Genomic DNA, 22141 nt, shown 5'->3' with positions numbered 1-22141 from the left:
GCAACTTACCGGCGGTACTCAGTATATCAAATGATCGCCAAAGCAACAACACTCTCCCTCCCATCCCCCCCCCCCCATCCTCCCATTCTCCCCCCCCCCCCCTACATCATTTAATTCCAAGTTAAATCAAACTTTCTGTAATCATTCCACGAAGGAGTGGATCATTTTTAAGAAGCAAGAAGAATGCGTTTCTAAAACCGACAGCTAAATTCGAGGCAATAAACCAAGTATTTGAGACATCGCTCCTTGCACAGAAACAACCTTTACTGAGATCGTGTTTGATGAGCGATTGAGATTTTGCTAATGGTAGAACAAAATTCTCCATGAAGACAGGTGTTTCCTAAATACTTCATTGTTTTCAATACTCACACGACTAGCTGATAACAGCGAAGGAGGTCAACCTCATTAGCAGCTGAAAATATTATCTTTTGATCAGCAAAATATAGAAACACCAGGAGGAAATTCTTAATAATTAACGCCCTTTCTCTTGCAACGCTACGATTTAAATTCGATGGGATTAATTGATACCGTTATAAGCAACAAAACACCTTACGACGGCTTCATTAACGCGTTTTGTTGATTTAAAGCGCTCGAGCAGCTTAAATTGGGCGATGGCGGAAAAGGTAATTTCCTGTTTCACCCTAAATATTTTATTTCATTCCCTATCACAAATTCAGATATATTGAGAGGGTTGAAACTTATTTAATCTATTTTTATCTCGCACTACGCCTGGTTCCGCGACAGGCGTCGAGAGTAAATTGCAACAAATGCTCAGGATTGCTTCAAAAGAATAAACCGTTTATATGCCTGTCGCGTTAGGAATACGAAAGGACATGTTTATCAAGTGAGATTGTTACCAAGGTTTGCTCTAATAACAAACGATACTTTATCTCGGTGAGCTGTGAATGCAATCTAAATGACATTGTCGAGAAAGATCTTGAAAGCAATTAAGAGAGGCCGAAACTAATTTTGAAAGCAACTCACACTTCATCAGAGCTGCAAGTTCTCGGCTTGTTATCATTTGTTTGATCACTCAAACATAACAAATTCGTTATTTAGCTAATCGCTCGAAAATTGTTCCCGGCTTTTTAAACAGAAAATCCCCCAATCAGAAGTTGGCAGAGTGGTCTCATCCAAAAGGATTTTTCACGACTTTCAAGAGCGAATGATACACTGGATGGATCAAAACTACAGTCGAATACTTGATCTGTTTCGAAGGTTTGACTCAGACAACAGCGGCACAATTTCATACGACGAGTTTGCGGCTGGTATGAAAGATCTAGGTGAGCTTGTTATCACCATCTTTTTTCTTGCTTTTTTTTTTTTAAGTTTATTACAAATCAGTGGCCTAATGTAAACAAATGCTTGCTTATTTGAAATGATTCTGAATAATGGTTTAAGCGTTCATTAATTTAAAGAAAAACTGAATCAAGTAAAATTAATACAGTCTTAAATGTAAAATGTAAAGTAGATTTTTCCTCAAAGTCGTACCAAAAAAATTATCTTTGAGCGCGGTATATCTTACTGATCTAGATTGCGATCGTCGATCAGTAGATGACGTAAAAATAAGATCAACATAAAATGTAAAAATGTCTTGTCAGAGCTTAGGCAATACGGTAGAGCACGACAGTTTTGCAACCGAGATGTTTTAATTTGGTTTCTTTTTGTCCAATTGAAAATCATATTTCCATGGCTGAAAAAGCACTAAGCTGATCGAACACTGTAAAGGCAAATGAAATAACTGGTGTCTAATTCGCCCGACTGAGACTGGTATAGATTGACGGTACAATCTAGTGTTGAGCAGATTAAATTTCTACTCGCCATTTTGAAGGACGAGTTTACTATTGTTGCTAGACGAAAAAAAAAAAAAATAGGGACGGGGTGGGAGGGGAGGGGAGGTCCTTGTCCAGCCCCTAAGGTATGTCAGATCAATTTAAGTTTTTTTGGTTGACTTCTCGCTCGGTCACATGATCACTGAATACACAATAATTGCGGGAAGGGAGGAGACTAAATTTGTCTATGAAAATGACTTCGAAAGAGAATGCAAAAATGCAATTTCTTAAATGAAAACTCCAGACAGCATATCGCCTTATGAGAAAACAAACTTCCGTTTCGCCCTACACGAAAAAGAACTTTCGAGGAATTTGGATATATTAGCCTCCCAGTAACTTTCCATTGTTAGCGCTGCAAGACGCGCCTTTCTCCGACCTCGGAGAGGTTTGAGACGAGTCGGACACTGGTTTCTCGGGGTCTGACACTAATAATGAATCATTATCCACGCTTAGGCCTGTCCAGATTCTGTTTGTAAAATACTGGAAAGTTCCTAACTGGGATGCCAAAAAGTTGCTAAAAAAAAAATGCCGTAAGTCCAAAAAGTTGCGGCCTAAATTTCCAAAGTTGCTTCTTAAATTCTGGATAATTTTTATGAACGTTAATTAAAAGCTATATTTTTCGTTCTTCGTAGTAATAAACTTAGCTTTAAAGGGTTGCTCTCAAATAAGGGCGGTTTCTAACCATCCATTTCCGTTAGTGGAGAGTAAATTAACAAAGACAGCCATTTTGGTGCGTCGTTTTAACCAATTATCCGTTCTAATATTATAAAATAGGCCTGCGAAACATTCAAGTAATCGGCATAAATCAAAGTTTTTATAAAATCGTCAACTTCATCGTGCTTGAAGTGTGCTCTAAACCTAAAAGTTGCCAAAAATTGCTCAGAAAGGCAAAAAATTGCTCGAGGTTGCTTAAACCGCAAAAAGTTGCTCCAAACGCCAAAAGTTGCTCAAAAGTTGCTGAGCAAAATCAGGTCAAACCTAACAATGCTACACCCCTTGAAGACCTCTTACCTGCTAGCATTGCTTAACGCTTCATACTTTCCCGCCAGCGAAGAAACGCTCGTGCTGATGCACTAATAGTAAGGGCCTATGCATGCGCGCGGGCTAAGAATACATTAGCCCACGCCCAGATTAGTTTCCTTCTTCCACGCTGCAATTTTTATGAGTATTATTACTTTCCTTTTTTCTTTTTATCCTTTTTAGGTGCTCCTGCCACTCAAGTAGAAATCTATATTATGGCCACGTCCTTGGACTCAGACGGCGACAAAGAGATCGATTATCGCGAGTTCAAGAAGATGCGACGGCGGATTAAAGCGAGCGCGCCGATCGAGAAGGCCGCTGAACTAGAAGAATACGAAGAACCGACGGCTCAGTTACAGTCATGCCCCAAGTGCAACGTGGGATTATGGGAACCTGTGGTCGAGGACGTTACTGGGTAAGAGTTCGTGTTGGCGTTAATTATACGCGTGAAAGAGGCCCAGATTGAATTGCATGAGAGATTTTGTTCTATAGAGGCTTAAAGCCAAAAACAAACCCGATATGCTACTACACTTCGAGGATAAACTTCAAGGAATGGCGAGAGGGGACTAAATTGAGAAGACAAACCCTGTCTTTTCCCAATCCTCTCTCTCCCAAAGTTGTCGCTCAGTATCGAGAGAACTGGTCACGCTCTTATTCGAGAGCATCTGTGTCGAGGAAAAACTGTCAACTGCTGCCTGTGTGTGCTAAAGGAGACGACTTGCAATTAAATTGGTTTCGATTCGGAGACAACCAATAGAAAAGCGCTCCGGGGTAACGAAACAGTTTAGTATGGGTTTAGATAATGTTTTTTTTGTTTCCTTGTTTGTAGGTACGTTGTGCTGGATTTGCACAGTGTTTCCTTGCAAGATGTCACCTCAATTCCGGGATATATTAGTGCTCAGGTCCCTTCCAACATTTCTATTTATGGCATAACGCTGATCGTCAAGCGTGAACTGGGACCGTGCACTTTAAATATCAGAATATTTCAGTCAAACGAAAATGGAGAAAAACAGGAAATGGAGAGTAGCAAGAAACTTAAAGATTTCGGATTTCTAGGAACTTTGCCACCAGACGAACCACGCCAACTTACGCTGTACTACGATTATGACTATCCGTTCCTGGACTGCCCGCTGCTTATGGCAAACTTTTCTATCTAACGCGATTGAAAAATGCCAAATTTATACGCGCATGTTTTTCTTTACACGTATTAAAATCTGGTTGGCCAGATTTGGAACAAGGAGACATTACAATGATAAATTGCCAGGAATGGCGAGGGAGGACTGAATCGAGTAGACACACCGTGTCTCGTCCCAATTCCTTCTCGCTCGGAGTGGATTGTATGGTGTACGGTTAAGTAACGTGTACCAGACGAAGAAGATAACGGCGACCGGCGTTCAACTTATAGCGTTGTGTTTGAATCTCAACTCAATTTACCATTGGTTGTCGAAAGCCATCCGGGATTGTATTTGCAACGCTCTGTGATTAGTCCAGAAAACTCACGCCATTTTCTAACTCAAACAACGCAAGAACTCATCACTAGCGTGTTCTCCTATTGAATGATCCAGAAAACTCGTGCCAATTTCTCGCCCGATGAGATGCAAGACCAGGTCACTGGGGTGTCCTCTTGCTGAAGGGCGATGGTTTTTTTGTATTATTGTAATAGTAACTACAAAATAGAGTCAAAATCACCTTGAATTCTTGCGTTGAAAGAACTTAAAAATGTACATTTTAATTTCTTTCGATAATCAATTCATTCGTTTACTTTTAGTATTTTTTGGATAAAATTTAAAGTCCTCGTTATATGGGATAACTGTCCTTCGTAAGATCCACAATAGTCGATAGATAACCCATCGTAAAATTGACACCATGATTTTTCTCATCCTTTCTTCGATTGCATCTTCCCTTCCACCCATGCGATAGCACATTTTCTGTTGGGCTATCAAACTTCAATGTTTTGACAGAAAAACTTCAATGTTATTCCGCCCATTTGGGAGAAGGGTTTGCATTGCCTCCCACAAGAGAGGGTTTTCTCGCTTGTTGATGATGTTTGGTAGTGACGTTTGCGGTCTAAAATACAAGGCAGAACTTTCAAGTGTGGCGTTCCACTATCTACCAACTTATGAAATCAAGTGATGGATCTCACACAGCTTCATTCGTTTACAGAAGTTGGAAGAATGTTGCGCATTGATGCAAAGACGGTATCAACCATTGTTTAACAATATTGAGAGATGGGAAGTGCAGCTCTGTATGAAACCTTTAAACCACACAGGAACAGCCACTACATGTCCTTTTCTTAATGTTTTCTAAAGCCAGAGTGTGGCGTGACGGCTTGCATTTCAGTCTTATTTTAGGGTATTGCGTGACTATCACACACCTTGTCACGTGGCGACTGCTACGTTGAATATTCTCACACTATGATCCAAACTACAGCTCGCCAGCTGTAAAGTCGCACTATTATTATAATCTTTAGTTCGTCTCCATCGCAACCTTCGAACAGTCAGCACGTGACAAATCCTGTGTATTAAAGTTGCAAGATGTAAGGAAAAAAAATATAGGCAACGAATCAATTGCCACAAATCAACACGATAGAATTATTTTCACTAATACCATCGTTTAAATGACTAAAACCTTTGTATATGCGAGTAACAGTTTGTTCTCTAAAAGAGGTCAGAGGAATCCTCTCGTATGCTTCTAAATACAGCGTAATATTATCCAAAGAGTTGTAAAGGATACGATTGGTCAAAAGTATGAAGAAGACTCCACTGGCCACTTGCACGGCTGGCTCCATTCAAACTCCAGGAATATAGAAATATACGGCCTGATTCAGAACCAACAGCAATAGTGTACCTAAACGGCCAAGAAAAATAAAATTCTTCATCATAGTCTTCCCGTTAAACATCAATCATAGCGTGATGGTCACTGTAGGTCCTGTTTTGTTTTGATTTTGTTTTCGTTTTAATATTTTAAAACAACAAATTAACCTGTGAGGTGGGGCCCGCAAAGCGTTTAAGCGTCAATGAAATTCGAAAGTTCTTAAGAAGCACTCTTTAGGTCTTGGTGCACGGTTTCCAGTTTCCATCAAGCGTGACAACAAAACTTGAAAGTAGTGGTGGTGAAAGTAGTGGTGAAAGTAGTGTAAGGATTCACAGTTTCCTATTTACAATTTCAAAGATATCTTACCTTCCATTATTGACCCATGGCGCAATATCTACGGCGGTGGCAGCTTCACCGATATCTACAGGACTGGAAGCCGCCTGCCAGTTGTCGCTAGAAATATCCGTGCTACCCCATAATATGACCTGCCAGGAAAATAGATAGAAAGTGATTGTCGAACCACCACGAAATCAGGGCCGTTATCAGGATATTTCACGCGGGGGCCAAAGTTATGAATTTCGCGCGCCTTGCGTGAAATGGCCAATACCGCTGCTTTTTCTGGTGCGTCAAAGGACTCGTATACATGCGAGGATAAGGAAAGGTAAATGAATTACCTTGCACAGCATGGACGGGTCAGTGTCAGTGTCTAACCAACTGCACACCTACCACTCCCCTTATCTAACAACAGTGAACTAATAACAAGTTTGGGTTTGACTGTGTTGGATTATGGGAGGGGCAGGTGCGCAGTTTCTCACATACTGACACTGATCGGAATGGATTTAGTTCACGTAGATTCTTCGGATCGCAAGTTTCCGCAAACACGAAATGTAAAACTTGTATGCTATTGACTTAAAAAAGAATTTCTCACGAAGGGGAACGCTGACCTTTTTATCCCTTGAAGCTGTGGCAAAGTATTTGTCATCTTCACTCCAAGCACATGACCAAATAATCCTTGCGTGTTGATTCTTTTTGTCGCTTCGAGCAACAAGACTGAAGAGCTGACCTGTAGCATCCACAAAAAAAATGAAATAAGCAAATATCGGACCACTCATTACTTATTGTCGGGGGTGGGGGGGGGGGGAATTCGGAGGATATCGGAGGGGGAGGAATCCTATGGTTTTCAGGGAGAACGAAAGGGGGATCAGTTGTCACTAACAGAGTATTAATGGAGGGAGGGTGGGGCCCAGAGAAACTTGACTGGCAGTGAGGAAGGGGAACATCACAATTCTGCAGAGCCTAAGAGGAGGGGGGAAGGGGTCGGTAAACCTTATCGTCACACAACCCGTCTCCCCCGGCGATAACCGGTCCCTAGGTAAAATATAAAAATAAACCTAAACGACTTGTCTGAGTTCAGCAGAATGTACGGGAAACTACCTTGTTCCTTCTTCCCGCGCTTAGTTACAGGCAAATTTTAAGCTCTCATTGGTTCCTTGTGCTGTTGAACTTTGTTATGATTGGCTGTTATGATCTCTTAGATCTCAGTTAAGTCTCACCTTTCTCGTCGTTTGCTTTTCTCATGAAAACAGACCAACAACGGTCACGTGACACAGATAGAAGCCGCTGGCCACTGTGATCAAAGGCTATTTGTGTTACAGTGAGTGCGTGAGAGGGTAACGAGCAGATCTGTCTCCACGTGCTGGTATCCCATAATATTAATGCAGCGTGTTCTGGTTTAGAGGCCTACAAAGACAACAAGAAGGAGAATATGTTACAGAAAAACCACATCAACGTACAGAAAACTGCTAATTATAATCTTCTCCTGCTTAGGAAATACAATCCCCGATTCACCTGTACGAGAATTAAGAGATATTCGTACGCATTTCGATGTGTTTTGTGGGTCCCAAACCAAAATTATCAAGTGACCGATCGGAACGAAGAAAATAAGTCACAGACAACTCAAAGAACTGCCTAAAGCGCGGGAAGATGCGGGCAACCAAGTCGTGACTGGTTTTAGTTTTGGATCTGATTAGTTAGGAGAGTGGTGCGAGTTTTCGGGGAAAATCACAACTAAGGCAAAAACTAATGCAATCCCGGATTACTTTAGACACCCTATTAAAGGTTGTTCTGTGTCAAAAACACTTCGCTATAACACCTCCCCCCCCCCCTCATCGACACACCCCACCCCACCCACATGGTCAAGTCACGCCATGACACATCACTTGTAAAGGAACAAGGAAAGAAAGTCATGTTAAAACCTTGCAAGCAGAAGCGAGTAATGTCCCATCAGGACTTGAAGCCACACAGAAAACCTCGTATCCGTGACCATATCTGAGGGAGAGAAAAAGAGGAATACAAAGCTGATTAGATTAAAAGGGCGAATGTAAAAAAATATTTGGACAAATAACCTATTGCCAAGCAGTCAATCGAAAGGTCCTTTTAAAGTTTCCCTCAAAGTCTATTTTACAATTGAGCCGGGCGGAATATTTTCTTGTTTTTTTGTTTTGTTTACGAAACAAAGCCAACTAAACAAAACAAAAACATCTTTATAGTCGTCTGCAAAATAGCAGCAAGTTTATTCTAATAAATGGTATGCGGCGTGATTAAAGGACGTGTATTGGACGAAAAGGGAAAAGAAAAAACTTTGTACTCACAGTTTCTGTACTTCAGGCCATAGCGTGTTCTGATGTAAGATATCTTCGGTGGGAGGTTCTGAAAATAAGAAGAAAGTCAAGAAAACACAAAAGGTAAATCTTCAACCTTTCAGTCTATGCCAGGGCAATTGCAAATTAAGGGATTTGTAATTAGCTTTGTGTTAGCCTAACAAGAGATAAGAAAAAAGCCATTGACGAGAACAGTTTGCTAAGAAATAAAAAAGGAAAGCATCACAGGGACGAACCTTTCAATAATATCGGGGTAAATGGAGCCGGCTCCTCACTGGCAAACGCTGACGACTTCATGGGCCTCGCTGGGTCTTCAAGGTCCCTTCTCAGGCTGTCCATGTCACCTGATCAATAGAGAATTTAGCGTGTAACCCTTTACATCCTAACATCAGTGTCCGTATTCTCCATAATTTTCTCTATTCACTTCCTTTGTGACTGACAAGGAGAATTTGTTTGACAATCAGAGCCTCTTAGATAGGCGATCATTTCCTTTATCCTCGTGATCTTAATAAATGATTCAGTAGTGTAACTGTAAGGGGAAATTGGATGTTGGCCACTTTAAGGTCTAAAGGGTTAAGAAGATTCAACTCTATGAAAGACAAAAACAACTCTCCCTCATTTCAAATCTTAAATTCCAGCTTTAATTCCAAAACAAAATATTCCTTATTACAAGTGAAATAACAATAATAATAATAATAATAATAATAATAATAATAATAATAATAATAACAACTATAATAACAATAATAATAATAATAATAATAATAATAATAGTAATAGTAATAATAAAAACAAATCAACACGTTCATTCAACTGCTAAAGTTTTTGGCGCTGCTGTGCGACTGTGGGAAACAGTTTCAAGATAAAAATATGGCAAAGGAGGACCAAAGTGTTGGCTATTTATCAAGTGTAACAGAAGAGTTGAGATCAGGACTATTAAGAAAGAAAAATTGGATATCCACTGATGGATAGAGGATTTGAACTAGCCTCCATCCCTTCCGGATTTCAAATTCAGTGCTCTCAAACCTCCTCCTTCCTGGTCACTTCTAGGAGCGAAAGGGTCCAGAGAGCCGTTGCAGTTCAGTCACAAGTCATAGGCGTTTTCTTTGCACGTGTACTAATAAATAAGCCGTAGATTAAACTGAAAAAAAAAAAAACAGTTCTAACATACAGTCTCTAACCTTCAAATACCGCCTTGTTTGAGAGTCCAAGAGCCGGAACACTAGCTCCGACGGGTAAACTGTCATGCATCTAAAGGAAAATGAATTTTGTATTACCCATACGTGATTTCTCGTCATTTGCACGGCTTCAAAAGGCGTTGCGTTACATTCCAGCTGACACTTGGATGCGAGGTCGCATGCAACGTTTGAAGCTCTCATAGCGCATGCGTGACAAAATAACTGTCATTGTTCCTCCTATGCACCCCACCCCTTCTACCATACAACCAATAGCTTCTTCTACACAGAGTAGAACATAAATTAAATAATCGATTTGATATTGTCTATACCTAAAATTGAGGTAGCTTTTAAATTTCTTAAAAACTCTTACAGTCCTGGTTAAAGTGTCGTGTGTATGTCAACTCCAAAGCAAGGCGTAGGTTTCTTTTGATTTCAGCAGCGAGGCAATATGTATCGAAAACATGCAACGAAAATAGATCAAAGACTGTGTTTTGAACTCTCAAATCTCAAACTGCACTTTTATACACTATCAACCTAAATATGAATACCTCTTCAGTTTCCTCCAATTTACATAGTTTTTGAAACGTCTCCATAAATTGGCGGGGAGCGCTGAATATCCTTAACACCTGCAATGAGAGAAGATCTGGTTTTTTCCCAAAACGTTGAGCACCCTAAAAAACATACGTGACCTAATTTTTCCAAGTTCGACAGTTAAAACCATTTTTAATATTTCCATGCTAAGGCACTCTTTTTCCTTCCTGGTTTTTATTGCCCATTTTGTCTTCCTCTGTTTCTGCAAACTTTAACATGTTTTCGGACAGTCCCCTCAGATTCCAGACATTTGCACGTATGTTCATTGTGGAACGGTTGCGTCCATTATAGGACACTAACGTCTGTTTTCCGAACACCTCCGTCCATTGACAGACTCTCATATCTGTTTCCGGTCACTTCCATGCATTTTCGAACGTGTCCGTCCAATTTTGAACACTTGGGTCCGTCTCACAACAATTCCGTCCGAATTTCAACACTCGCATCCGTCTGATTACCCTTTAGGAACACTTGCAGCTGTTTTCATGCGATTCCTTCCACGTTCGGACAATTGAGTCCATTTGGCAAAAAAATCAAAATGATGTTCTCTTGGGATGCTTCACCGTCAAAACGCAGAAAAGGAAGGGAAAAAAAGATAATTGTACTTTAAACCCTCACCCATCTTACGAGAGCCTCTCCATCGGAAAGAGAAAAGACCCTGGAGGGGAGGGAGGAAGTTTTGAACACCTTTACCTTTTCGTCAGCTCCAGACGCCATTTTGTATCTACTAAGCATGCTCAGACATTGCATGTCATATCCATGTACTTGTGGACGGGCTATTTCGCACCAAACAGGCCTCTGAAAAAAAAAAAATATATATATATATGAGGGATGGATAAAACGACCCCAAAAGCTCACACTCCCGGAGCCAGTCCAGATTTCTTCTGCATAAAATGACTAGGAATATTCCTGATGAAATTAGGAACAAACAATAGAATAGAATAGAAATCGAATTTATATTTTTTCAATCTTTTTGTTTTACTTTGTGTATTTTTTTCCTAACGCACTTGGCATATCTTAAATTTTTGCAAACGGGGATAAACATCCACAACATCGACTGGATTACATTCATAAGATCAGCAAAAGTTTCCAAAGTGTATTTACTTAACAAATAGATTCCGTGTTTCCGTGCATCTGTAGAGGAATAGCTGACAGATGACATCAAATACAAATAAATGGCTCACGAAGTACCGCCGAGTGTGTCACTGATGTTTTTATCAAATTTTGACGTCTTCTGTGACCTATAACTGTACAGACGCACGGAAACATGTAATCCACTTGTTTTATATAGCAGATAAAAAAACAATAAACAAGTTAATGGTGACATCTCCATGCATCTGTTCTCCAATCGATCATAATTAAGAATCGATCAAAATGGATGTATAATTCGGCTTACCATATAAAATCATTATAAACTTACTACACCACCGATCAATAAACACACCAGCGACTCGAACTCACTTGAAATTCATCTTCTCTCCAAGGAGCATGTAATCTTGTTGTCTGATCACTGCTGACGCTCACAAGAAACTGCCCATCGATTGGATCCCAGTCAATGTCCTGTAATAGATAAGGAATGTTTCGAGTTAGTTAGCAACACGAAGGAAGGTTTCGTTGTTCCCAGCTCATGACAAATGAATCACAACTTTATTTACTCGACAACCGAGCTAAAAATTAAACATCTTTGTCACTCTCCACACAGGATGCTACAGACAAGGCTGATGCTGGTAGGAAGTAGGACACTTGTCACTTATAAACCTAAAAATAAAATATCGTCTACTTGTAGCTTGCTTGCAAGTTCTCTTATCACAGTTAGTCGAGCATCCAACATTGAAATTGGATCTCGCTATCGTTCAAATCCTCTGGGACGACTCAGATTCTCTTCGTCTCACACTAGTTAAACAGATTTTAAACCTAGCCTGTTGCAGACGTTCAATACAGAAAACAGAGTGCGATAGTGGACGGCACAACAATAGCGGCTGGGTGAAAAATCGAGGGAGGCTTGGGCCGTGTTACGTGACCCGACCCAAACCCCCTCTTTTTTTCAACCCGATTCAAGCCTCTGTTTTTTGGGGTTTTTTTGCGTTCTGCCGCTTCTATCGCGTCGTTTACTAAAGCACTCCGAAAACCGGGACTAAGCACCAAGTCCATCAATGATAACCTTTACAAACAGACATTGCAGAACTATAAGAACAAAATTAATTCCCTTGTAGTAAATTGCAAAAGCACTGTATAAATTTATCAAACATGGCTTTCCATATCTTTTTCCATCAGCGGTTGTAGATGGTTAAACCGTCTTAAGGGCGGCGGTAGACCGCCAGGAACCGGCTTATATTGAAACTAGTGATTAAAGAATGGTTTTTCAAAGCTCATAGATTAAAGTAACAGATAATCAGGGCAATAAACAGAAGAATAATCTGATTAGCTCATGTTGTAGAGCTTCAAAAAAAAATCTAAACTCCTCAATGCTGTCTGACTTAAGTCCCCCGCAAAGTGTTGTAAAGCGCCATGAGCTGAATGAAAAGGCGCTATAGAAATCCTTCATTATAATTATTATTATTATTATTGTTATTATATTAACAGTCTATGTACCACTAAGTTTTCAATTTTAGATATATCATGGAAGAGCTAGCGCTCAAAAGTGAAAAAAAAGGGAAGACGTCGCCAATACTAATATACTGACAAACAGTGGCCAAATTATGGTTTTTTCTTGTCACCTCCATTAGTAGCTCACCTGCACAGGACCAAAGTGTCCACCAACTGTTACACCAGGCTCCCACCTTTCCTCGCACTGTAAATTAATGAAAACAAAAGATAGTAAAGCAAATAATGATTCTCGCAGGTAGAATGAAGAAAAGGAGACTGGCGAAAAAAAGGCAGGCTTCGACGGGATCCGAACCCGTGCCTCCTAGATCCTGATTGAACTGAGCTACAGAGCCAGATCAGGCTGTAAGACTTGCCGGCGATTTTGGCCGGTAATCGGCCCTTGTGAAGCTGCCCTGTATCCCCAACTTCACATGATATTTTCACTGAATACGAAAACTTTACAATCATACACTTCTACCTCATAGGCAACATTGTTCCACAGATGAAATGCTCCGAGATATCCATGCCCAACGATAGATTGGCCATCTGGACTGAAAACAGCCCCATAGAAACCAAGAGTTGTTCCTCCAACTTCTCCAACACGAACCTAAACAACAGATTTTGAAGCAAAGTTTTTGGTTAGTTAGCATGCATAGCACGCTTAATATTAGCCAACAAGTCTAGTCTTCTCTTGGTGAAAATTAATGATAGCTGCCATCTTCGATTTTTACAGCAGCAGAAGGCTGGAGAGAGGAAAAAATCTGTGGTGAGGGATGGTCAAAACGAGGGAGAAGGGAGGGGGTGGGGCAGTATGGCTGATAATTTCTGAAAAACTTTACAGTCCAAGTCGTTATGATCAACTTACAGTTAACTTAGTCTGTGTCATGGGTTAGGAACCAACCAAATTGACAATCAACTAAGTGTTTCAACTGCCCGCAGACGCTCGAAGAAGCGAACAACTTTTTTTCATTTTTTGTTTTTCTTTCATTTACTTCGTTCCATTCTGTTGTTATTGTTGTCGTTTTTTTCTTTCTTTTTTTATAATGAAGGTAGGCGCGGTGGACTGGACTCCGAGTGGGTTCGAGTTCTGGCCAGGTCTCTATGTTGTGTTCTTGGGCACAACAACTCACTCTCATTAAAGTTCTCTCCACAAAAGTTTATAAATTGGTATCGGAGAATTTTCAGGGAAGCCTTATGAAATACTGACCGGGGGAAGGGGTATTAGCACTTGAGAAGGACTGACATCATCCGATTGGCGGGGGGGGGGGGGGGAGGGGGGGAGCAATATTCCTAGTCGCTTCATGCGAAAGAAATTGGGATAAGCTCCGGCTGCATGGCACACTTGGCGCGAGTACGTACTTTACCTTCTCCAACCAAACACCAGATTCTTTGTCAGGTGCCCATACAATTAATGTTTTATCCATAGAGGCTGACAGTAATGACATGGGCTGAGTGAACGATCCATCCCCTGTGAAGTTAAAGATAAAGATGAAAGATAAAGATAAAGATGAAGGTTGGAGCATTTTCAGGTCTATTCTAAGTTATGTTCTTTTGTTGTTCTTATAAGTCACCTAACTTGAAGAGAATTAAATGTATGTTTGAAGTACAATGACGTCTGCCTGAAGGCTGCAAGCAGGATACAAACGAAATACAAGCGGATAGATATACCCGTGAGACCACTGCTCATGAAAACCCTGTGAGCGAGAAAACGCGCGAGAAAGCACAAAAACGCGCAGAAAGACCCCTTCTCTTCGTAGCGTGCGTCTATTCTGTATATTACCTCGATCAGCGTATTGAAAGCGTCCAACGTGGAGATAAAGTAAGAAACATGAAACACTATGAGTTTGATCCATAAATAAGGAAAGAATAGTAGTTTTCACCATTTAACCAGAACGAAAAAAGACCGTAGACTTGCGTCAACAAAATCAGGCACAGGGCATGCTTAAGCACTGTTTACCTCCAGAGGGGAAAAAAACTTGCTCACCTCTCCTAATTGCAGGGTGCCAATGAACCCCGTATATCCAACCTTCGTGTCCAGTCAGGACTGACTCCAGCACAACTGAAAAGTCTTTTGACGATCCTTAAAAAATAAAAACATAAAAAGTGTTCCTTTAAATACAAGGTTTGGTTTTAATATTGAATAGCAATGTCAAAATAGCGTTATGTACAATCAACGTTTTATGGCTGAATTGTTTTACTTCAGAGAACGACAGTTTTGCAGAGGAAATACAAATGTCTCACTACCTTCGTTAATTACACTAAAAACATTGGAAGTTAGTTTCAGTTCTTTAAATTCATCTTGCAAGATGTCAGAATCTGACTCTGGATATTTCAGTGAAAGTGAAATTCTCCAGATCCTGATGAAGCTATCCTGTGAACAACTGACAAGAAGAAGATCTCCACCATCTGTGAAGTAAAAACAAAAGGATAGAAGGTTAAAGTTATAATATTTAATAACCATATAAAAAATTACTGTAAGAACAAAACTAGTCAGAGTGTACCTGGGAAAGACTATTAACAGTATTAGTGACTAATGTTTGGACAACCTTGGCGGAAATTACTATCAGTTACTATCAGTTGATGGTGACTTTCCGATAAGGTTGTCTTTGCTAGCCATGTTGAACAGTCAGACTACATGTACACCATCTGAATGTGAATGTTGTGCCGCGTAGCACTGGGAACACAAATGGTGAAACAGAGAATTAACTCTGAAGTGTAAATTAAAGTGCTATTTAAACCCATGAATAACCCACAGGGCGTTAGCCCTAATAAAGGGAAACAGGGAACCACACGAGGCAAAGAAAAAATCTTTTGACCTCGGTGGGAATCGAACCCACGACCTCCGGATTAGATCTACCGTTACTCTGCCGACTGAGCTACGAGGTCGCACAGAGAAAGTCGGGGACGATTTAGGATGGTGAATCGCGGCGAAGAGAAAGTAAGGGTACATATGAATGTTGTGCCGCGTAGCACTGGGAAGCTCAGTCGGCAGAGTAACGGTAGATCTAATCCGGAGGTCGTGGGTTCGATTCCCACCGAGGTCAAAAGATTTTTTCTTTGCCTCGTGTGGTTCCCTGTTCCCTGTTTCCCTTTTTCGCCCTGTGGGTTATTCATGGGTTTAAATAGCACTTTAAGTTACACTTCAGAGTTAATTCTCTGTTTCACCATTTGTGTTCCCAGTGCTACGCGGCACAACATTCATATGTACCCTTACTTTCTCTTCGCCGCGATTCACCATCCTAAATCGTCCCCGACTTTCTCTGTGCGACCTCGTAGCTCAGTCGGCAGAGTAACAGTAGATCTAATCCGGAGGTCGTGGGTTCGATTCCCACCGAGGTCAAAAGATTTTTTCTTTGCTTCGTGTGGTTCCCTGTTTCCCTTTATTAGGGCTAACGCCCTGTGGGTTATTCATGGGTTTAAATAGCACTTTAATTTACACTTCAGAGTTAATTCTCTGTTTCACCATTTGTGTTCCCAGTGCTACGCGGCACAACATTCATATGTACCCTTACTTTCTCTTCGCCGCGATTCACCATCCTAAATCGTCCCCAACTTTCTCTGTGCGACCTCGTAGCTCAGTCGGCAGAGTAACGGTAGATCTAATCCGGAGGTCGTGGGTTCGATTCCCACCGAGGTCAAAAGATTTTTTCTTTGCCTCGTGTGGTTCCCTGTTTCCCTTTATTAGGGCTAACGCCCTGTGGGTTATTCATGGGTTTAAATAGCACTTTAATTTACACTTCAGAGTTAATTCTCTGTTTCACCATACATGTACACCATCTGCCGTGTCTATTATATCATTTGCGCTTAGCTTTATTTTTTAAGGGTGCCACGTTGGTGTACGTGCTATTGAAGAATTTAGCTGCGCGTGAGTATTAGAAATACATCGTGTCTTCTGGAATACTAATGTTTCGTGTCAATTATCCTTTTTAAGGCTGACAGTTGAACGCGAAGTGCTCGACGAAGATAAGGTTTTCTTGGACATACGTGTCTAGCGAAATTCGCTAAGGCTCTTAGATAATTTTTAAGTGTAATTCGTATTATTGTATAATGTAGTCTACCTAGAAATCTAAAGATTGAATGGGAAGTATTTACACCATCAAATGCTTCTCCCGCATGAAAAACCATTTACGGTAAAAATAAACTTACATGCAGGGAATTCCAAAAAGGAAATCAAGCAATAAAATTATCAGCAGAATGTGAGTATTGTAATCATAGGATTCTAAACATTTAGTAAAAGGGAAATAAAGTAACAAACCTTCTAATGCAAAGTTTGTGCCTCTGATCCAATCCTCATGACCCAATAAACTTTGTACTTTCATAAACTACAAGTATTAAATGAGAAAAAAAATGCAAGAAATATCTACAAATTATTCACTCTGCTACTAGCTATGGAATGTACATTTAATTGTTTTCAGCAAGATTATAGATTTACAGGGGGGAAAGTTATGTTTATTTTTGTTGTATAGCTAAAAATAAAAATAAATGGGCATACACACAGGTAAGGCAATCTTAAAAAAACCATTTCAAAACATTTCAAATAGCACTCACTTTAAACATGAGTGTCAAGATTTATAATTTTTGATAATCTTCCCAGACTGTGTCCAAAGAATAATTCTGGGGAAATTTGAGGCTTACATACCTTGTTGTCTTTCTCTGTAAACAAGTGCACTTTGCAATCTTCTCCACCACATGCGATTACAGGAACTAAAAGGGAATTAAAACCTATCATCTTCCATTCCACAAGTGAGTAACTCATAACCTCTATGATTTCAAATGTTCATCTTGTAAACAGGTTATGAGAACAGACAAGCTCATCAGCTGGAGGGTATTATTTTGGAATAAGATCAAATTCTCCCATCTAAGATACAAGGAAAAGTATGGCAGTAATTGGGGGGGAATTTCTAATTGGATCTTGAGAGTTAAGGGCTACTTTCAGTTTTCCTGATTGAAATTGCCGTGATTTCTGTAAAACTCACCAACTATAGTTAGCATCAAATGAATGTGGTGCTTGTTGGTGGGAGAGTATAACAGATAATTTAGTGTTGAAAACTGAGTTGAAAATGTTATTTAGCCATTGTAAAAGGTTTAAAGGCTGGCATTTCAGGCATTAGCCCTTCCTTTGTCAGCCCATTGATCTGACAAAGAGATAATACTCGAAACGTCAGCCTTAACCCTAACCCTAACGGTGGCTAATTTACATTTTCAACTCAGTTGTTAACACTTAATTACCTGTTAAAGTTAACATCTGCAGCTGATAAAATTTCCTACCATTTTTGCAACACATGAGTGGTACAATCATAAATGAATTGCACTGTATCAGTATGACATCCAAATGTTGAAAATGATTCATTCATACATGAATAAAGGGGGTAAGGTGTTGCGTTGGTAGGAGAGTTTACCAAGGTAATTTAGTATTATCCACTGAGTTGATAACATAAATTGGCCACCGTCAAGAGTTTGAAAGCTGACATTTCAGGTGTTAGCCTTTCCTCTTTTGCTCTGATGAAGGGCTAACACTTGAAACATCAGCTTCAAAACTCTTGATGGTGCACAATTTACAAAATCAACTCAGTTCAAGGAATACTTATCAACATTCATTGAATGTGTAATCTAGAGAAATAACCTGATGTTCCAGGAAGCAAAGAAATTGCCACGGCTAAAATGAAACCATTCCCATATGATACAGTCTGTAGACATGTGAAGTTTCCTGAAAGGTTAGAATTTATGATACTTATCATGATTATCCTTTGTTAATCCTTGTACATTCCATTAATCATATCAGACATTGATCTTAACGTACTAACCCTCCCACTTAAATGCCCTCCCCCTCTTCCTGTAGTGATTTATTTATTTACCTACAGTGCATTTGCAATATTTAGACAGGCTATCCCAGATCAGCTTTAAAGTGGTTTAAACTGGGGCCTGTCTAAACAATATCAATATCAGACCAAAACACCAGGAGCTACATTCCCTGCTACTTAAGCATGGGTGCAAGTGCATGGGTTCTCAAACGTTCCCCACTAACCAGTACAGAGAAGATGCAGGAGACAAGGCCTGCTTTTCATATCCTTATCAGGTCTGGGCCTCAGATCTTTGACCTAACCCCACAACAGTCTGGCACTCTACAACCTGTGCGTAGCAGGCAGCAGTGCATCCTTGCATATTACAATAATTGTATGGAACATTAACTACCCCCTCCTACAGCTCTACACTAAGCTCCTGATTCTCTATATCTTTAACAAATCCTTGACATTTACAATGTATGCATATGGTCATGTACAATGTCAGATTGTACCCTCTGTTTGTTTACGCTCCCATATCCTCACTGATGAATCTGCAGAAGCAGAAACTATAATAGTTCTTGCAGCTCTTGAATTATCAGACACAGGAAGAATAACAGCAGCCACAGCATTCACAGCTCCCTGATGACCCTCAAGAACAGACGAAACTTTCCACTGCAAGCATAAAATGAGTCCCTTAGTGTTAGCACTAAATTAAAACCCTTCAACTCCAAAGAGTGACTGATCTCTAGTTTCTTCTTACAACATCACCCCTGAATCAAACATTAAGGTCACAAGAATGAAGGAAATGATCAGCAACTACAGAAGCTTTCAATTGTCAAATAAACTCTCCTTGTCAGCAACTTAGGAAATTTATAGAGAATAGTATGGAGAATATGCATATTGATGTTGGGGTGTAAAGAGCTAATCATGATAAATCATTTGTACCACAATATGAATATGTGCAGTATAAACTATGTGAAAAAAATCTCAGAAATGTCCATTCTGTGACTTCTGAACTCCACCATTACAAGAAAAAAATAATAACACTTTGATCAAAAGCTTACTGTGTAATCTTGATCGGCATTCTTTTGCCAGACAATCACTGATTTATCAGTGGAGCCTGAAACTAATTCATCCTCCTCCTCTGTAATAAAATGAAAGTAAAATATAAATAAGTACAGCAACAATAATTTTCATTTCTAAGACCTCATCATCCACGCCAATTATTGCATTTGCTGTTGGCCATATATTTTTTGTAATTTCCAGCTCAGGTGATTTTTATCAAGTGAGAAATCATACAATACTCCATTTTTGATATTTTCTTTTTCTCACTACCTTTGTACTTAATGATGTATTAATGATGTAAGAAGATTTTAGTTATTGGTCGCTCCTTAAATTAGTGGGATTGAGAAGAAATATTCTGGCGTTTTGTCAGTAAACTCACCGAACCCCGGCCTAGGTATCCACCGCACGCAATTCACCCTGTCTTTATGTCCATTCAAAATATGTTCCACTCTCCCGAATGAACCAGATTTAGCTGTCTATATAATTCAAATAGAACAATTATTCACCGAAGCATAAATCACCAAACTTGTGGATGCACGTGGAAAATAAAAATTTCGATGTGTAATGAGTCTACAACTCTACCTTTGGGCGATACAAGGCTATAGAATAACAAGCACCATAAGCCAGCCAGCCATTCCTTCCCCAGTCCACACACAAGGGAGTCCTGTTACATGCGACACTGACGTATTCCAAAGAACATTTGCAACAAGAAATCATATTTCTGTTGTCTTCGTTACTTTCGTCCGCCATGACGGTTTTGTAATCTTAGATGCAAATCCGCTGATCCACTGCACTCATCTCCACTCAGGATACACTTCAGTCGTTGGAGCCTGGGGGCAAGGCATCTTGGTAATACTCGAGGCTGCTAGAACCGCAGAGTTGCTCCAAACGCCAAAAGTTGCTCAAAAGTTGTCGAGCACAGGACAGGAGCAGAGCCGACAGCTCAGAATTTAAGTTTATATGGTTTAACGTAAAAATTTTTGAAATTCATGTTGATTATAAAAAAAAATTCTACGCAATTACTAAAATATCCAAACTTGCTTATTAACTGTTTTTGCTCGTTTGCTTGTTTTTCTACTCTGAAGTGCATCCTCCCTTTCCTTAGCCATGACTTTAGGCATGTGTTTAGGGCTGGAGCGATATCATTGGTCCATCATGGGTCCATATACGCCAATGTCGCCCCGTCAAACAAACCACATCTGCTTTGATTCAAAAGGGACTGACATTAATTTAAATCAAGCACAATTATACTTTCAATACTATTGTTTTGGTTTTACATTGAAATTAACATATCAATGAGAAACCAAGAGAACCAGAGAAAACGGGTGACAGCATTATACTTTTCTATCAAACTGCACTAAGCAGAGTACAAATGTCTCGCGAGTCGAGTACAATATAATATACGCATCATAATACTTCCTAAACATCTCAGCACAAGTATTATTGTATTAAAATAGCCTTTGTTGAACATTTCTTGATCGTTGTGGTTTTTTTTTTCTGATGGTGTGCATTGGCAGACAGAAAGAGAAGATACGAAATGGCAAACGTTGTTAACGTTTTCATGGTGCCATGAATGAGCAGTGAATGAAGTGAGGAGTTATGAGGGGCATTGAGCATATGTGCACGGCAGAGATTGACACACGGTAACGAAACATAACGAAACAATTCTCACAGTTCTTACATTACAATTCTCCTCACGACTCTTAAGATGCAACTGCAGCTGGTAGAATTTTAAACCTGAGAAAAAAAAGTTAAGTGCTTCCACGCTATTTTTAAAGAAGTGGGCGTTATGTTATCGGTAATGAAAGGCGTCGTAACGTCTCGCTAACAAATGGTACGACAAGTATAAATAATTAAAATGGATAAAGAGATTCTTTTCGTTAATTTTTCCAAACAGTTTTCCCGGACTGGAAGAATTCTTAGGTGTTGTTAAATGACGCGCTATCAAGCGTTGATGCTGCATGTAGGGCCGAACTGTTCTTATCGGTATCTTTAAGTTTACGCCGGTTCAAAAATTTTGATCCAAAATGTTCTTTAGCACGTATATCAAATTTACACCATAGGCATATACAAAACGTTTCTGCATGGTTTTGCTGCGTAACTCTTTGCTGTGCTCACATAAAGAACTGCTAGATTGTATTGAAAGATTGGTCTTCTTTTCAAAATTATAAGAGTTGGGTAAAAACTAGAACAAACAGCCATGCCCTAAATACCTCTGGCGGGAGCTTGCATTATGAAGAAAACTCAGCTAATTTAATCATAAATTGTCTACGAGCTAACTGTTTTTTTCTTGACAATGTAGAACGTTGGACTTTTTGCTCGTTCCACACAGCTTAAATTCCATCCATAATCTACATGATCCAGGAGAGTGTCCTCTGCGATAAGTTAGGATTTTTGCTAAGAAGATGGATGTTTGATAGGAGAATAAGTAAAGTTGATCGAAAAGCTGATAGTTGCCCTAACAATGGGAAAACAGATTAAGATAAAAAAAAGAAAAGCTTTGGCTATAACCGCAAGTCTTTCCCTTTTGAAGGCGAGGTTCCATTTAATTTTACCGCTGAACTGCGAAAAGTTTATCCCATTTCATAAAAATAAAATAAAAGTTATCTGACCTA

General features: G+C 39.8%; 2 protein-coding genes and 2 non-coding genes across 4 annotated transcripts; 2 read left to right on the top strand and 2 right to left on the bottom strand.

Annotated features, from left to right (window-relative positions):
* Window positions 1–513: 513 nt before the first annotated feature.
* On the top strand, window positions 514–5747 carry LOC113686404 (uncharacterized). Its single transcript, XM_027204020.2, has 4 exons — window positions 514–623; window positions 1097–1283; window positions 3036–3267; window positions 3682–5747. Exons 1-4 carry the CDS (start codon window positions 612–614, stop codon window positions 4007–4009), a joined length of 759 nt encoding a protein of 252 aa, XP_027059821.2. The 5' UTR covers window positions 514–611; the 3' UTR covers window positions 4010–5747.
* Window positions 4556–20339, bottom strand: LOC113686391 (elongator complex protein 2). Its single transcript, XM_089196661.1, has 24 exons — window positions 20109–20339; window positions 19906–20002; window positions 19526–19605; window positions 18974–19133; window positions 18302–18385; window positions 17318–17382; window positions 16934–17000; window positions 14923–15084; window positions 14663–14758; window positions 14043–14146; window positions 13157–13285; window positions 12827–12883; window positions 11554–11652; window positions 10786–10890; window positions 10053–10130; window positions 9508–9577; window positions 8563–8670; window positions 8318–8375; window positions 7922–7994; window positions 7220–7406; window positions 6611–6729; window positions 6033–6151; window positions 5586–5699; window positions 4556–5366 (listed from the first exon to the last, which is right to left on the bottom strand). Exons 1-24 carry the CDS (start codon window positions 20274–20276, stop codon window positions 5231–5233), a joined length of 2535 nt encoding a protein of 844 aa, XP_089052787.1. The 5' UTR covers window positions 20277–20339; the 3' UTR covers window positions 4556–5230.
* Window positions 15491–15564, bottom strand: Trnar-ucu (transfer RNA arginine (anticodon UCU)). The gene has a single exon. It is a non-coding gene; the product is annotated as a tRNA-Arg (tRNA).
* On the top strand, window positions 16243–16316 carry Trnar-ucu (transfer RNA arginine (anticodon UCU)). The gene has a single exon. It is a non-coding gene; the product is annotated as a tRNA-Arg (tRNA).
* Window positions 20340–22141: the final 1802 nt, after the last annotated feature.

This window comes from Pocillopora damicornis, chromosome 2 (genome assembly GCF_964200805.1).
Source record: "Pocillopora damicornis chromosome 2, jaPocDami1.2, whole genome shotgun sequence".
Lineage (NCBI taxonomy): Eukaryota > Metazoa > Cnidaria > Anthozoa > Scleractinia > Pocilloporidae > Pocillopora > Pocillopora damicornis.
This window is presented reverse-complemented; position numbering and strand designations above follow the sequence as displayed.

Excerpts from the sequence above, each read along its gene's own strand:
- LOC113686404 (XM_027204020.2), top strand. Across the intron at positions 1,284-3,035 it reads GGCTGGTATGAAAGATCTAG|GTGCTCCTGCCACTCAAGTA; the intron begins GTGAGCTTGTTA and ends TATCCTTTTTAG. Across the intron at positions 3,268-3,681 it reads GTGGTCGAGGACGTTACTGG|GTACGTTGTGCTGGATTTGC; the intron begins GTAAGAGTTCGT and ends CCTTGTTTGTAG.
- LOC113686391 (XM_089196661.1), bottom strand. The coding sequence starts at position 20,276 with ATGGCGGACGAAAGTAACGAAGACAACAGAAATATGATTTCTTGTTGC. Across the intron at positions 15,085-16,933 it reads CACAAACTTTGCATTAGAAG|ATGGTGGAGATCTTCTTCTT; the intron begins GTTTGTTACTTT and ends TTTACTTCACAG. Across the intron at positions 12,884-13,156 it reads GGAACAATGTTGCCTATGAG|TGCGAGGAAAGGTGGGAGCC; the intron begins GTAGAAGTGTAT and ends ATTAATTTACAG.